The sequence below is a fragment of the Dinoponera quadriceps genome, unplaced genomic scaffold (assembly GCF_001313825.1).
Source record: "Dinoponera quadriceps isolate SergipeBrazil2010 unplaced genomic scaffold, ASM131382v1 scaffold2662, whole genome shotgun sequence".
Taxonomy (NCBI): Eukaryota; Metazoa; Arthropoda; class Insecta; order Hymenoptera; family Formicidae; genus Dinoponera; species Dinoponera quadriceps.
Genome location: NW_014556703.1, coordinates 145,786 through 162,619, shown reverse-complemented (window position 1 = coordinate 162,619; position 16,834 = coordinate 145,786). Strand labels below are relative to the sequence as shown.

Genomic DNA, 16,834 nt, shown 5'->3' with positions numbered 1-16,834 from the left:
TCCAAGGTCAAACCAATGACACCATCTTATGTGCCCCTCGAAGTCACAAAACTTTTGTCTGAAACATTTTTCTTTAAAATGTCGCGTTTACGAAAAAATCGGGTGAGACGGGTGGTCTGGGACACCCTGCTCATATATATCCAAGAATATGCTCAGAATATCACTTAACAAGCTGAAAATTGGAATTTCGTATTTTTTAATTTTTTTATTTAGTTTCTATTGTGCTCAAAATAAGTTAATATATTATTTATATGCTTTTATTATTATGTACATAGGATTGTACATAGGATGTACATAGGATTTATGTACTCTAAATATTTATTATTATTTATTACTCTAAATATTATATATGCAATAACGCGTGATCGGCCGTTTGGTGAGAACTCGCACCACGCGATATCGCGTGATTAATAAAAACGTGACAAATAAAAAATAAAAAAAATACGAAATTCCAATTTTTAGCTTGGCAATGTACGTGTTAACGGACGAAGGGTTCCGCAGTCGTCTCGGTCGGGTGGTTCGGCGAAGAAATCGCGTTATAAACTCCGTTTCCAGATACACGATGTAAAAAGACGAGCAAGAAGGAAGTGAAGGATAAGGGCAGAGAAAGAGAATGAGACAGCCTATGGTACATTTTCGTTTGTGACGGTGCAGAGAAGTTTCAATATTTCTGAATCGTCGTGAGGATAGCAGGCCGACGAGCCGTAGCGGCAAGGAGGGAACGTAACGCGATTATGATAGAGAAATTGCGGCATTATAGGCAGTGATTGAGTTAGGTGGAGGTGGTCCATCCCTGAGTGGTGGCTCACACCATAGCCCATGCCAATGCTAGATATAAAGTGTCAATCACTGGCAGCCAGACGACGGTGGGGTACCTCTCTCTCTCTCTCTCTCTCTCGTTTCCTTGCTCTTACAAGTACGGGAGTACGATGGGATTGCACCCTCTCCCCCCGCTTGCGAGAGGAGGTCCCAGGGGAGGTCTTTGCGGTGATAACACGTCACTTATTGAATTTCGTATCGGGGAATTGGTGGCGCGTTTCTGGGTCAAGGCTAAGCCGACGGTCTCGCTGACGGAAGAAGCGTCTTGTAACGGAAGGCGACGACGATTAACTGTCGTCGCGCGGGCCTTCAATGAGGACGACGACGACGACGAGACGTCTCGCGACTCATTCGGCAATCTCCCCCCTCTCATTACTCCTGAATTTGTATCCGACTTATTGCAATAACTGTCGAGTTGCGGTGATTCTCGAAATAAAAATGCCCAACATGGCGTGTAATATTCCGCGATATCGCGGAAATATTACGCATTACAGTGAAATTTTGCGGAATATTACTTAATATTAAATAATATTACGCGCTTATAGGATGTCGAAATTCAGTTCTTTGCTCCCAGTTTCCCACATTCAATTCCTTGCTCCTTATTCTCTTTATCGCGTCCGAGTCCCACTAATCGTAAGTATCGTTTCACGTAAATCGAGCGCCGCGCGTGACGAGGTAGAATTAATGCGAAAAGCGTCGGCTGCTAGAATGTCGGCCGATTATGCGGCGCCGATTTCGGCGCGACGATCGCGACGAGAAATACCCCAGTGGCAGATTGTCTCGGGCGACGTAACCACGTCGCGACCTTTGGAAAATAATGTCGTCGTCGTCGTCGTTGATGCGACTATATAAAGATATCGACTCGAGTCTGCCTGCGAATGACAGGCTCTCTTCGGGGGGTATAGCTCACCCTTCGTCCCTCCCTCTCTACCTCCTTGCTTCGTTTCGGGGTACCCGAACTTGCCCTTCCCCATGTGTGGGCGTATGTACGCGATTGCTGTGTACGCTCACGTGATCTGCGGGAGTTCGCACACAGCTTCGACTCGCGTCTTGAGCGTGCGCGTGTCGAAGGCACCACCGTCGATGGAAACGCGAGGACGTCTTCGAGAGCGCTTCGGAGCAACGATGACGACGACGGCGGTATCAAAGAGCTTCAAAGTCGAGGAGATGGGAGGAGGAGGGATATCGGGAAGAATCGACCGGTCGGTCTCTGCGTCCCCGCTCCGTCACTCATCTTTTCCCTTGATTACATCCTCGCAGGTTCTCGTTAAGACGCCGAAGCACGTTTAGAGCCCGCGGATACTTTCTCTCGGAAAAGGAGAAAGGAAAAGTAGTAGAGGAGAGAAAAAAAGGGGGAAGAGGGCGGCGCGCGTTCGAGGAAATTCGATCTGGATTCGCGGGTGTCCCTCCTCCTTCCCCCCGCCCTACGCGTTTAATTAGAAAGAGAAGGAATAAGAGAGGACGAAGAGACGTGAGAGGAAAATATCCCGAGACATCGAGCTGCGCAAAGTGTATCGAAGTGGAAATTCGCTGTTCGCATTCACTCACCGGTGTGCAGCTTCTCGTTGTTGTTCGTTGTCGCCTGAGACACCGGGTAGTTGGCAGGGCAATACTCCCCGACTGTCTGTAGCGGCTCGGGTAGCCTGCCGAATCCGTTTCCGGGCTGCAACAGCGAAACAGAAGTTGGGAATAAATAAAAAAAGGTGAAGATTGAAAGTTAGCCCTATCGTCGATATCGCTCTCTCGTCGACTTTCTAAACCAATATTTTCACACGTTTTTACGTCAACATGTTCCCACATAGCACGTAATATCACAATAATGTCACAGTAATATTGCAATATCACATTAATATTATATATTACTGTGCGATATTACATAATATTACTGATACATTACGCGTAATAATTTTTTTTCTCTAAGTATAAGTAATAAAACAACTAAGAAACAATAATTTATCACTGGTCAATTTATCACAGCTACTGGTACTTTGTTGTAAAAGAATATAGTTGTGAAATGTCACTGTAATATTATGTATATAATGATATTGCTGTGAAATTGCCGTGCTATGTCGGACTTAATACTGATTATCTCTTTTCTCGAAAAAATACGTGTCAACCGTCGCGTGCAATTGGCACTCGATGTGCGTTTTTCTCTTTCACTTTTTCTCTCGAGGGTAGAGAGCGCAATATCGCGGACAAGCGCGCAAGGAGAGTGCAATTCATTTCATGGAGAGCGATTGTGAAGCTCGGAGGCTTTCAATATAGGAGCGAAAGACACAGTGAGAAATAGACGGGGAAAGGGGAGAAGGCGAGTAGTGGGTGGGTAAGAGAGGCGGCAAGGAAGACATCCGGTGAACGATTGGACGGTTTCCTCCAACTGTTCCTTGCGGGGCAATCTAGTGGTAAACTCAGTTACCGGTTTTGGGAATTTCGATAACGCAGACGTTGCCTTTGACTACGTAAAATTTGACTGCGGGGACGCGAATCGATCGTTGCCTCGCGCGAAAAATTGCACGCTAAAAGAATCCCACTAAAATTACATTTATTTTTGGCCCCAACAATATCTTCTTCTGGCCTTAATTAAAAAAAAAAATAGTAGTAGAAATATGTATATGTTCTTATGAACCAAACTCGGCTCTTATAATCAGAAATTCAATCAAACTGTTATTTCCGCGCAAAGACTGAAAAATGAAGTGTGTTTAAAGTTTATTGCTCTCAATCGGGATATACTGATTTCCGTCGAATTTTGTTAAGTTTGATTAGCGCTTCGCTTTTGCAAAAATCCTCCTCACGCGAGAATCTCCTTCTCGGGCGATCGAGCAACGGAATAATCGAAACGTCCTCGCAAGGCTCTACAAGCGCGAAACAAATTGCAGTTTCCCGTGCACGCGCGAAATCATCTTTTTGTCGGTCAGGGGAAAACGCGGCTATTGATATTAACGAGCGCATCCGGAGTCGTGCTGCGTCGAAGTTCCATTATTTGTTCACAATTTCTCCTCGAGATTTTCCTTTGATCGCAATTAATCGTCGTTCGCAATTAGCCGGCGCGATGGCACGGCGCCCCGTAATCCGCCCAAGCCGCGCACGCTTGGACATAAATTTTAATTACACTCACTAATATTGCCTTAAATGTTTAATACGCCCGCCGATCCGCTATGTATACATATTTACCGACAGCAGAAACGAGGTTCACGGACGCCCGAAAGATATTTTAATCGCGTCCACGGAACGGCTGTACTTCGGGCCGTATTTCGTGCATCGTTCGATATAAAAAATATTAACACTGCAATGAAAATATGACATTGCTGTGATATTGTCATGTTGTATGGGAAGTATAATTAGGAACAATTTATATGAAAAAAAAGAAAAAAAAACTATAATATTTTCTTCTTACAGAGGAGAGAAAAAGTCTTTGTATTTAATTTGTTTTTCCTCACAATTTAGTTATGAACACTAAGAATCGCTGTATTGCCTGTATTTTTACGATCAGGACAGGGTCTGTTTGCGGACTTTTTCCTGAGCGGGATTTAACAGAGAATTAATCGGGCAATGACGCGTAAGCGGGCGGCGTAAACACGATTGCGCGCGCGTACCATTTAACGCATTATCCGTTGAACGCGACCTTTCTCAGCGGATGTCGTTTTGGACGAGTGCGATCGTGCGAGCGAGTACGTACGCCTCGTGAAAACGAGATACCTACGAGGACGTTGACGACGACGACGACGACTCGTCGAGGGAACGCCTCTGTCATTCGCGACGGGGCTGCAGGGGTCGGCGGCGCGGCACCCCAAATTTCTCTCCTCCGTTCTCCACCCTCGTAATTGTGCGCTTCGATTCGGTTTATAATAAAGTCATCGGGCGGACGGCACGCTGCGGAACTGTATCCCTTTACCGATCCCGCGATCGCCGATCTCGGGATGACTCGGGCCGACGGATCGTCGGGAGTGAGACTCTGAACGCGAATCATTCCCATATAGCACGTAATATCGCTGTAATATTGCAATATTGCAATCATTCCCTGAATTGTTTGTAATTTGTCAGGGAAATTCCCCGCTCCTATCCCGGTACAATGAAAGCGAATAATTTATAGTCAGGTACTACGTGAAACAACCATCTCGTAACATTTCGCAATCTGGTCAAAGACAACGGATGAAAGGCGAGTTTCTAGGTAGTTGCGCTAATTATGTGTTGGTATATAACGGCAAGGACAATTTTATCAATTACACGCGAGAAGTCCTATTACTTCAGCGAGAGAAAGTTTCTCTTCTCTCGCCATCTTCGGTAAGACGGCACGAGGTGTGAAGACAATGACAATAGCGGCGAGAACACTGGAAGGTGAACAATGCACGACGAGGGGGACGAGATGGGAGAGATCTCGAGATTAAAGGACGCGTTGACGGTTCAGTTTATCAGCTAATTGCTCTCCGTCGAATAGATTGCGTTATGAGCGACTTTCAGTGAAACTTTCGGCGATTTCACTCTCTCGCAGTTTCGATTACTAATAGTTAATCATACGTGACAGCGTTATCTATTTTTTATTACGCACAATAACAATTTTGTGGCAAAATTGTTATAGAATTGTGCAACTGACAAACATAACGATACTTTGCCTTAAATTATCATCTCCTTCTGTTTCATATTTATATTTTAAAAACTAAAATCTATATTTATATATAATTAATATTTGATTTCAACCTTCAAAAAATAATAGTAGAAACCTCCATATAAGGTATTAGTGTCACTAACACTATGATAACGCGTACTAGAGAAACGATTCTTCTGACTATAATTCTTACACTTGTTCAATTTCTATACAGACATATTCCTATATACAGCATAGCTTCCGATTAGAGTAGCCAAAGTTGCCCCAAAATATGTGATCTTATTATAATATCAGGAATCACACAATTAGGAATCCCTGTACTGAACGGTATATATATATATGTGTGTATATATATATATATATATATATATATACATACAGTTGCTGTTTAATCAACGTTCGAAATTGATCAGGTGATCGGAGGTGCGGAGGCTGATCACTGATCCAGCGATCATTCAGCGCCCGGTGATTCGCCGCACGCCCCGTTCCCGAGAAGAAGCCACCCCTAATCATGGGAAACTCGAGTGGTGACATATGCTATCTCGTGGCAGTCAATTAAATACCATCGTCGTCCGACACGAGGCACGAGAGGAGGAGAGTGCCTGTGTGGGAATCGGCTGATTTTTAGAATCAACAAACATAAATCAAGTGGCAAGCGCTTCATTCGGCCCGCTTCCTCCTTCTCTTTCGCGAGTCATCCTCCCCCTTCTCTCTCTCCCCCTCCCTTTCTCTCTCATTGCGGAGGAGCGTGGCGACCATCGGCCACCCACGGATTCGCGTGTCGCCTCGTCACGGTGGTGGCGTGTACGCACTCACGTACTCACACACACATGCAAGAGGGAACCGGGCCGACTATAGCGGCGACAATTACGTGTTTAGAGGACACAAAAGGGGTGGCACCCGTGGGACGAGGCCAGCGGAGCGTGGAGGCGCGTGCCGCGGCAATTCGGCCACCCGACGCGATTATCAGCCCCCCTTCCCCTTTCTCACTCTCTCTCTCTCTCTTCTTTTTCGAGTAGCCACATTGTGTTACGCACGACACGGAGATCTGAAGCCTGACGGAGGGCTCCATTGTCCATCAGCGGACACGGATATCCGGGCATCGAAGTGGCACCGCGATGCGCTTTTACGCGCCGATCTTTAATGAGTCTCAACTCTCCGAGTCTGATCAATTGGAAGAGAGAGAGAGGGGAAATGCCCTGTTGAAGCTCTGTTGACGATTCCCCGTACAGAAAATTTTTTGGAATCCGATTGGAATCCATTCCGATTCCCCGAACAAATGATGATGGATTCCGATTGGGAAATCTATGAAGATTCGGGTGAGGGGTGTGATGTTTCAAAAGTGAAAGTCTTAAGTGGCAACTCCAGACGGATCCCATTTTCTCTGTCCAACGTTTACCCGAAGCGTGATTCTAAAAAGTAAACCCAGGCAGACTCCATTTTCTCTCTACAACTGAATTGGTACCGCAATATCTTATACTTATTTGGGATAAGTTTGGGTAATCTGATCGAAATCTATGCTACATTTGGGAATGTTTGAGAAATTTCCATACGTGGGTCATGGCGTGTATTCTGATTCGTTGCTAATAAGACCCTGTTATAGATACGTACGCGGCGGCACTATTTGAAGAGAGGTTTGATTTTCGTAACTGTGATCGCATATATTTTTGTAACTGTGTCGCACAGCGATCGTACACGAGGAAAACAAATTTCGCTAAAACAGCAAATGTTTGCCGATATAGTACGGTAAAAAAAAAAACTTTATTTAGACGGCAAAAAATTTGTTTGGACAACAGAAAGATTTGTTGACAGTTAATTAATTGCTATTTGCTGGGTATATATGGACAATTAATACTCTCAACAAATGTTTCTGCTTTCCAAACAAATTTTTTGTTGTTTGAACAAATTTTTTTTTGCTGTCACTATACCGACACTATACCGAACATTTGCTGTTCCAACAAAATTTGTTTCCTCCGCGTAGTTGGGAGAAGAATTCTTAGTAAGTATCGTTATAGTGTTAGCGATAATAACATTAGTAGATACTAATTAACTAATTAACTACGGTTTCTAATCACAACTAACTGATTAATAATATTAATAACATGCACTTTTTTTGTTAGAACCATAAGAAGATAAAAGATAGAAGATATAACTGATGATAGGAAATATAGTTGGTGCTGAAAATAAGTATAATTTTAGCAATGTTAATTGCTTCTTCCTCTCAATTACTCTTACCAGGATTTGTACAAAGGACGCGCACGATCGAGGATAATCAAAGTGAACTCTTTGTTTAATCACTAAGATATGTAACTTTCGACCAATAAAAGTATATTTTGTTCGATCGTAATGTAAGATGGTAAACAAAACAAAAATTTGGAAAAACGTCGGGGATGACCAGATAAAATCTATTCTCATTTAAAAATGTTTCCCACTCAGAAAACCATGTGTTTGAAATATTGAACTATCAACCGGAACTTACATAGATTTCCCTGGGTTGGAATCCACAATTATTCTAGGAAATCGGACTGTGAATTGTTTCAATTAGATCTGAAGAAATTTTCCACGCGGGTTACAGTAACAAATAGCAAAAATTGTTTTCTCGGCGCGGAGGCCGAGGAGACGCGGCACTTTGAGTTCCCGAGGATAAAATATTAAGTACAGATCATAGTTACTTACTAAGCCCGCCAATTCCGTGGTCGCGGCGGGCACCTCCTGATCGGCGAGGTTCATCATAACGTCGTCGGGTCAGGTCACGCGAGTCGCAGGCGTTCTCGAGAAATGGAAATCACCGAGCGTACAGCGATCGGGCGATCGAGTCGACGCGGGAAGGGAACGCGCGCGACGCGGACGACCTCGTCGCCGCCGTCTTCGTCCTCGTCGTCGATCGCCGATGCGTGTTACGGCGCGAAGATTGAAGACAGCACTGAGTCTCGGGTGATTTGATCTCTCCCGGTCGCGCGGACGCGGCCGCGGGGGTGAGCCACCCCCGAGAGCCGCGCCGAAGGGCCGTACCATCCCCGGCGCGTGCACGCCCCCGACCCGACGTGAATTCAGTCCTGCGCGTATTTCCCGGCTCGCCGGCCTCCTCGTCGACCACTGCGACCGGGTTCTGGGCGGAGCGTGGAATTCATTGGCGACACACGCGACGCTTCCGATCACGATGTGCCGCGCGCGCGAGAATCCACGCGTCAGAGAGGGAGAGAAGAAGGAGGAGAAGAGAGAGAGAGAGAGGCGCTCTGTTCTTTCCTCTCGTGAGCCACGAAGCTCTGCTACGAATTCGATTCGATCGCCATCGAGAGGTCGGCACGTCAGCTTAGAGTTGCGTCCTGATGAAAACTCCAGTCTCTCTCTCTCTCTCTCTCTGGATAAATGTACGAGGGTGGTTTGATAAGTAACTTGGTTTCATATTAAAGATAACAATTCAAGTTTTGTAACGTAGTTTATTTTCCGACATAGCCCCCTCGAAGTTCAACGCACTTACCCCAACGTTTCTCCAGATTCGCGATTCCTTCGCGGAAGTAGGTTTCTTCGAGGCTCTCAAAATACTCGTTTACCTTCTGTATGACCTCTTCATTTAACCCAAATCTTTGTCCAGCCAGGAAAGTCTTGAGTTTCAGGAGCAGATGGTAATCCGTGGGAGCTAGATCGGGTGAATAGGCTGGATGCGGAAGCAGTTCAGATCGCAGTTCGGTCAATTTTTGTTCAACGAGACGGCATGAATGCGCCGGTACGTTGTCAAGGAACAGCACCTTTTTTGGCGATTCCTGGATGTTTCTCCGCGATCGCTACCTTTAATCGGCCCAAAAGTGATGCATAGTTATCTCCGGTAATGATCTTCCCCTTCTCGAGGTAGTCAATCAGGAGAATTCCTTTCGCATCCCAAAGAACTGACGCCATCACCTTTCCAGCGGATGGCACGCATTTCGTCTTGAATCACACTACGAATTTTATCCATTTCTTACTGTCACTCGAAACACTTCTGTTTAAGCAACTGTCAGACAACAAATTGCTGTCAGACTTGACTTGTGACCATAGAATATTCATCCATAGGAAGGACACTTTATGATCGCATATACAGATGTCGCTGTCGCCCTCTATTAGTATGCGAACCAAGTTACTTATCAAACCATTCTCACCATTCGCTAAATTCCTGTGGCCGACATGACCGAAGCATCGATCGGTATATTGCCGATAACTATTGCGTTTATGCGTCTGCCGATAAAAGCAAAATGTCTGTATCGTTCGACGTCGCGAGACCCAGAGATGTCGCTAGTGGAAGGAAATACGCGTGCACGTGTCAGTCATAATCGGCGGTTAGGTCGACCTTCACAATCGATATAGTTTGGTACGGGCTTAAGGGGTTAGGCCAGTCTAGGATTTTCAAAAAATCGAAATTTTTTTTTTTGCTTAAAGTACACTTTAGGGTCCTAAAAACATTATTCAATTGGTAGAATAGTGACAAAAAATTTTTTCCCTGTCCAATCCGCTGTAGTGTCGAAGCGTTCGGAGCGGGCGACAAGCGCATTTTCTACCTGCCGCGGCGGGCTTCCTTTTGTCCCCTTTTTACGACTCTTACCCTCTGCACTAATGTACCAACGGGGCCTGAGGGCTCTAATGGTTCCTCAAAAGGTCGTTAGGAAGTGCTAGTTCATCAATACAGCTGTATGTGTGGGCTTGTGTGTGGGTCAGTCAGCTGAAAAACGACGCCACGCGTGGACGCTTCTTTTTGTTTTCGTTAGTTTTTCTGCTTTAACGAATTACTTTATTGACTACAGTGGTTTTTACTGATAAACTATCATTGTTAACAATATGAGTGAATTATCAACAGATGCCAAGCCCAAGCACGATCACTGCCCGAGCGGAGAAAATTCGTGGTGCTCGTGGCAAAGGGCCAAGACTACTGGAACTTTGGACGAATACACATAAACCACCTTTACATGAAGAAGTATACAAGGCTATAACTCCAATTTATGAAAAATTAACCAGTGATGACCTACTCACTCATTGCATAGGCGGCTTCACTCAAAACAGTAATGAGAGTTTCAACGCTACAGTATGGTCGATGGCCCCGAAAGTGACATCCAGTGGCAAAAATGTACTTGATACAGCTGTATATATTGCTGCAGGTACTTATAATGATGGCCTCATAAGTGCCATGAGAGTCATGCAGAACATAGGCATCAAAATTGGGCCGAATTGCTACAATTACTGTCAAGAGACTGATCAAAACCGCATCAAATTATCCGATCGTTCGCTCTCAGATGCTGCAAGAAGGTCTCGAATCGAACAGAAGGCATCCAGAAAGGAAGAAGATGAGTTCTACGTATCCATGGAAGGTGAAATGTACGGCGCAGGCATCGCAGACTGAAGGTATAACAAAATTTTCAGCACGTAAAACTTTAAACGCGTTTTTCTCGAAACTGCATTTTTTAAATCGGGCGACGATGGTACTCGGAGACCATCGCACGTATCCACTTGAAATTTTAACTGTAGCTTCACAGTAACATTATCTAGTAAACTACGTACGAATTTTTTGTTATCATTGCAACTTTTTTTTTTATAAACAATTTACTGCTCATTTTTTCGGTCAAAAATTGAACCTTTTTTTACAAGTCCGCCATTTTGCGAAAAATTGATGTAAATCTAAAAACATACGTACTTTACTAGCAAGTCTTATGTAGATTAAATTCCGTTCTTTATTTTGTTTCAGATAGCACGAGTTCCTAGAATCACCGTCGCCCGTAGAGGCCCTCTTGAAAAAAGTGATTCCGAAGATTGGCCCAGTAGCCGCCATTTTGTATCAAAATGTCAATATAAACATTTTTTTATACACTCAAATACATGTTTAATAAAGCCTGAAAGAGAGAAATTCGATCCCTTTTTCCTTACTCCCAGAATAAATTGTCAAAGTTAGGCCTTTTTTGAGGGCTCTAGACTGGCCTAACCCCTTAAAGTGGACTGATCGATTGAAACAAATAGTCTGTTCTTTTTAGACGCACCAGTTCAGCAGTGTAGCTAAAAAGAACAGACCAAAGGATAGGACTAAAACCGAAAATTGTTGATTCGTTGAAATCTAATCCCTAATTCCTAGTCTGATATGGGCTTAACGCATAGGTCCATAATATTTCATTCATTTGCTCGAAAAGTGAGTTCATCTCATACAGATAAAGGAGATCTATTTATTTATCTGGATGATTGTTTAGATAATTTTATCTAAATACCGGCAAACACCGGTGTTCTCAGCTCGTGAAGTCCGTCCGGCTGCACCGAGCTGCACCTTCTGCACCCGGCACACATCGCGAAGTGAGATGAGGAAAAACGAGGGCAAAAGGGAATGGTAAGCAAAGTACAGACAGTGCAATTAGAAGGAGCGGACTGGCGATCTCCCACGATTTTCTCAGCTGCCCGACGATGAGCGAGCAAATTTGCGATCCCGAGATCGCGGGAATCGATGAGACGAACGTGGGACGTAGCGGGTGTTCGGCGACGTAACGCGCGTCGGAGCGGCAACAACGCGTCGTTCGTGAGTGCCGAAGAAAAAGTGAGATCGAGGCCTTTTCTCCTCGCGCAATAACGCGACGAACGCGCTAACGAAGGAATCCCGCCCATCGATCGCGGCCCAGGATTCCTCGTTTCCGAAGCGCGTATTGCATCACGTGAGTGTAACGAGTCCTCGAGTTATTCGACGTTCTCGCCCGAGCGACGATTCGGCCGACGAAAAATATCACATTCGCGGATTCGGAGACTCGCTCGTCGTTACATCGTTGTTCCAAAGGGATAGAACGACAAGCACAGTCACGCGCCGTCGAGATAAGAATCGAATGAGTAGAACGGAGAGCACACGCGTTCCGCACGTGGAAGATCCGTCGATCTCTCTCCCTCTCACACACGATTTCGCAACTTTCCGAATTTTTTTCGATACCGTATAAACATGCGCCGCAATTATGTGGAGATGAAGTGTAACTCCTCGCGTATTCTCGCGTCCGTCTCGCAAACGCCACAGGTTGCATCGTGACGTCTCGCGATTGGATGCGGCGTTACTTGTCGGTGATATATTTTAGTTGGACGTCCGAGTCAAAGTTCGAGTGGGTCATAAATATGTCGTAGCGCGGGATCCGCGCTGACAATGCAAAAGAGTCTCTCTCGCGAAGAGGTTAGGATAACCTAAATTCCAGACTCGGCAACCTCGATTTCCCCCTCCCGATGAGACGTGTGTTTCATCTAGTGCGTTAAACTCTCCCGGACATTATATATATATATGTGTGTATTGTCGGATTGATATATTTGCAGATCACTGAGAATTTCGGGCGTCACGGCCTGTCATACACCGATGAGATATGCGGCGTCAGGTTGGAGCGAGCCCCTCGTCAATTTCTTCGTTTGAATTTATTACCTGCGAGATCGGCGCTTATCCGAGAGATGTCTGCGGTGGAGGCGACGCCGTTCATTCGCACCATCGAATGGGACATGATGGACAAGAGCAAGTTCTTCCCGCTGAGCATGCTGTCTTCGTTTTCGGTCAGGTGTTGCCTGTATCCCCTGACGGTGATCAAGACTCGCCTTCAGGTGCAGAGGCAGAATCACATGTACAATGGTATGGATTTGCTTTGATATACATTGAAAAGTTGGTATAAATCTGTATAGTTTTACCAAATACCCAATCGGTAACTATCTAGTGTTACCGTATTTCATAGATGTATCGAAACTGGGAAAGAACTAAACATAGTTCCATTGAGTTTTATACCGCACGCATGATAAAGATTATATTAAATTATATGAAATTTGTCGTTCAAAGACGATCTTAAAGCTGTGTAAAGAATGAGTGAACGTGTAGCAAGACATAGAGCTATTGTTGCCTTTCTTGCTGTCAACAGGTATGATAGATGCGTGTAGGAAAATTCATAAAGTGGAAGGCGTCTCGGGCCTCTACAGGGGCTTTTGGATAAGTTCCATTCAAATCATCTCCGGGGTGTTTTACGTGTCGACGTACGAAGGCGTGCGTCACTTGCTAACAGACACATTCGCCGGTCACGTGGATTCGAAAGTCAAAGCGTTGATCGCGGGTGGTGCCGCCAGTTTAGTCGGCCAGACGATAGTTGTGCCCTTCGACGTTCTTAGCCAACACCTCATGGTCCTCGGGATCGGCAACACCAAACATGGAAGGATATCCGTGGACAAAGTGAGTCGCTTTTCTGTACCGAGAGAAAAATCTGGTGGAATCAACGGGACGTCGATTTTGTCGATTCGTTCCTTTTTCTCAGTGTGTTTCACGCGATCGCTATTCTCGCCCGCGCTACTGACTCGAAATTTCTTCCAGTTCGGGATGAATCCGCTGGGCATAACTTTCGAGCCTGACAAAACCCGCGCTCAAATCTCCGCCGACATAGTCAGGTTGATCTATCAGAGGGACGGTTACCGCGGCTTCTACAGGGGCTACGTGGCATCCTTGTGCGCTTACGTGCCTAACAGCGCCCTTTGGTGGGGATTGTACACAGTTTATCAAGGTAAACGTCTTTGTGAATGGATGTCCGTGTTTACTGACACAGCTATCCCGCATTACCGACACTGATATTGAATGTAGAAGCAAATTCCGTACCGCAATTCGACGATCATTTTAAATAAGTGCGTTAATCTTGTCAGCCACCTCTTTTATTGTCGATGTTTTCGGCCGTCGAGAGCGTGATTCATTCTCGACACGTGTTCTCGGCCATCTCTGTTTTAGGAATTAGGACAAAATGTCGGCGTACGCGCGTTTCTCGCTCGTAGAATTTCAATAATTTTTACCACAAAATTCTGCCCGCGAAATAATTGACGAGTTATTTCGAATCGTCCCCGATCATTCGGGGATCAATGACGAGGAAGAAGCGATAACGACGTTTCTCGCGCATTTTCCGTGCGCAGACGAACTTCTGAAGCTACTGCCGGGTTGGTTCTCCCATCTGTGCATACAAGCGATCGCGGGCACGCTCGGCGGCTTCACCACCACGATCGTCACGAATCCTCTGGACATCGTGAGAGCGAGACTGCAGGTGCAGAGGCTGGACAGTATGCTAAGCGCCTTCAGGATCCTGTGGATCGAGGAGGGTCTGCACATGTTCACCAAAGGACTGTCCGCGAGACTCGTGCAGTCCGCATGCTTCAGCTTCTCGATCATTCTGGGATACGAGACCATCAAGAGGATGAGCATAAACGAAGAGTACAAGAGGCACATCCGCTGGTGAAAGTTCCAGGAGAGAGATTTAGTCCGTTGTTGTGATTAATTAATTTCTCGCATGGATGACAGCGAACTTCGACCACGGGACTCGCACGACGCATTGTGATCGTGAGAGACACGGTGCGAACCGTTCCGTGCATTCCCGACGAGTTGAATAAAAGACAATTCAATGAGACAACAGCGAGTGGAGGTTTTAATTTTTCGTTTTCTCAAATTCAAATTTTAAACTGAAAACTTGCGATTAAAAGTCCCTCGTTTGACTCTTTGAGTCTTCGAGCTCGCCATCGTTCCTGCACGGCTCACGATTCTCACGGTCGCAGGATCGCAAGGAGGAGCGACGTGACAAGTGCAACGATCTCAACACGAGCTCTGAGAAAAGAGGAGGTCGACGAGTCCCGGCAAACAAAAGAGTGCTCGACCGAGAGAAGAGAGATTCGTTGAAGAGATCCTCGCGAGTGTTTCGTTACCGGCGACTCGTTCTGTGTGTCATTTTTACACGTCGCTTTCGCGAAGCACCAAAGAGAGGACAGCAGCTCCGAATCGACACGTTATCGCTTGACAAAGGACGAATATTCTCTCGGCGTTCTAATCGTAAGATATCCCTTTCCTCAGGCCATACAAGTGCTAACTAGGTTGTTGTTCACGTTTACGTTCATAGGGATATCGCGGATTTATTCTTCGTTATGCGGAAAGGAGCAGCAATAATGATAATAATAATAAAAAAAATAATAATAATAAGAAAACAAAGTAACAATAATATAATAATTAAAATAATTGTTATTGTGTACTCCGTTCTCCGTTTTGTTAAAACTGAAAATGAGCATCGCGATTTAACGCGTCATCACGCGTCGTCTTGTTTGCACAAGAAGCGAAGAAAAAAAGGGGGGAAGGGGGAAAAACAAAAAATGAAGGAAAAAACAGACCTTGCATCATGTTCGTGGCACGAGTGCTCCGGGAGTTCTCCGGAACAGAAAAGCGGGATAGAGGAACGTGACGAGAACGCAAAAACAGCAGCAGCGTTCACGCGGCCCACTCACCCACCGTGTTGTGAAGATCAAAACATGCGCATTTTGGGTGTGCGTGCGAACGTTGCGTTGTCACACGGAGTACAAAATTTGTAACATGCATTATGATATGTTACTGTGATACTCACAACACATGTCCTATTCGTGCCCCGACGACGGTCCACTGTATCGCTTACGTCACGCTCGTCTTACGATCTATGTATGTGTGCGTGTGTTTGTGAATGTGTGTGTGCTTGTAGGATGTTACCACAGAACGATCCTAGTCAATTCAGGGCATATGTAGGTGTATATGCACACGCCATATATATATAATATATAGATACATGTGTCGGCCGTCGTCGATCGGGCAGTGCGAATAGAACGAATGAAATACCTGAATGATGCAGATTATTCACCGTTCATTGAGGTGTTTCGATATAATGTAGGGAGAGAAAAAGAGAGAGAGAGATTTACATTGTGTGTAAAAGTGTTATTTAATATTTCCAACTCTGTACCGTGTACATACCAACTGAACCAAGATGAAATCCTCGATAAAACCGAAAGAATGCTAATAAATTGCATCAGCCACGTCAAAGTTTGCGTGTCAACCTCGTTAACGGTTGTTTCATTCCCCTGTCCAACGTGGACTTCTTTCTAATCATCGAGCGAGTGATCACAAGACTAGATACATTTCACGATATGTGTGTACTACCTATAAGCGCATAATATTATTTCAGTAATATTTCTGGAATATTAATAGACAGTTATATGTCCACTCCTAATAATATTTGAAAAATAATATTATTTAATGTTATTTTAATATTATATATTTTTCAAATATTCAACTCTATGTGCATATATATATAATATATATAATTGAATTTTTTTTATTTCAAATGTATTACAATACCAATTGTTTTATCATATAAATAAAGTTGAAAGAATTTTGTGTAAAAATATGTTTTATACTAAAAAAATTATAGATATGTATATATATAATACACACATATATATTTTTTTTATATTCCAAGAATATTTTTATAATATGCCAAAAATATTATGTGAAGTAGACGTATAACATCAATCGAACATTCCTATAATATTAAAAAAATATTACATAATATTCTAAGGATATTACGTCCTTATAGGATACTTAGTTTACCTTCCTTTTAACTCTTTGACTGCTCTAAGTTG

The 16,834-nt window shown here is 44.5% G+C and overlaps 3 protein-coding genes across 8 annotated transcripts in view; 2 read left to right on the top strand and 1 right to left on the bottom strand.

Moving 5' to 3' along the window:
* LOC106748043 overlaps positions 1 to 8,155 on the bottom strand; it is a 27,319-nt gene extending 19,164 nt beyond the window's left edge. The window contains 2 exon segments of the mRNA XM_014626226.1: positions 2,368 to 2,482; positions 8,099 to 8,155. Coding sequence (XP_014481712.1) covers positions 2,368 to 2,482; positions 8,099 to 8,155 — 172 coding nt within the window.
* Positions 8,156 to 9,746: 1,591 nt separating this feature from the next.
* LOC106748013 lies at positions 9,747 to 11,220 on the top strand. 3 transcript variants are annotated; one of them, XM_014626149.1, is made up of 3 exons: positions 9,747 to 10,156; positions 10,251 to 10,792; positions 11,133 to 11,220. In XM_014626149.1, the coding sequence occupies exon 2, from the start codon at positions 10,251 to 10,253 to the stop codon at positions 10,788 to 10,790; it is 540 nt and encodes a 179-aa protein (XP_014481635.1). In that variant the 5' UTR covers positions 9,747 to 10,156; the 3' UTR covers positions 10,791 to 10,792; positions 11,133 to 11,220. The 3 variants fall into 3 exon arrangements, with proteins under 3 accessions (XP_014481635.1, XP_014481636.1, XP_014481633.1); XM_014626150.1 differs by having other exon boundaries at positions 9,747 to 10,452; positions 10,549 to 10,792; XM_014626147.1 differs by having other exon boundaries at positions 9,747 to 10,792.
* Positions 11,221 to 11,688: 468 nt separating this feature from the next.
* Positions 11,689 to 16,257, top strand: LOC106748044 (solute carrier family 25 member 44). Of its 4 annotated transcripts, none has more exons than XM_014626230.1 (5): positions 11,689 to 11,759; positions 12,713 to 13,016; positions 13,297 to 13,601; positions 13,740 to 13,926; positions 14,324 to 16,257. In XM_014626230.1, exons 1-5 carry the CDS (start codon positions 11,757 to 11,759, stop codon positions 14,641 to 14,643), a joined length of 1,119 nt encoding a protein of 372 aa, XP_014481716.1. In that variant the 5' UTR covers positions 11,689 to 11,756; the 3' UTR covers positions 14,644 to 16,257. The 4 variants fall into 4 exon arrangements, with proteins under 4 accessions (XP_014481716.1, XP_014481717.1, XP_014481714.1 ...); XM_014626231.1 differs by lacking the exon at positions 11,689 to 11,759 and adding an exon at positions 11,767 to 12,078; XM_014626228.1 differs by lacking the exon at positions 11,689 to 11,759 and adding an exon at positions 12,089 to 12,575.
* Positions 16,258 to 16,834: the final 577 nt, after the last annotated feature.

Coding starts and splice junctions, on each gene's coding strand:
- LOC106748013 (XM_014626149.1), top strand. CDS start 10,251: ATGCCAAGCCCAAGCACGATCACTGCCCGAGCGGAGAAAATTCGTGGT.
- LOC106748044 (XM_014626228.1), top strand. CDS start 12,549: ATGCAAAAGAGTCTCTCTCGCGAAGAG. Junction 13,017..13,296: donor GCAGAATCACATGTACAATG/GTATGGATTTGC, acceptor TGCTGTCAACAG/GTATGATAGATGCGTGTAGG. Junction 13,602..13,739: donor GAAGGATATCCGTGGACAAA/GTGAGTCGCTTT, acceptor AATTTCTTCCAG/TTCGGGATGAATCCGCTGGG.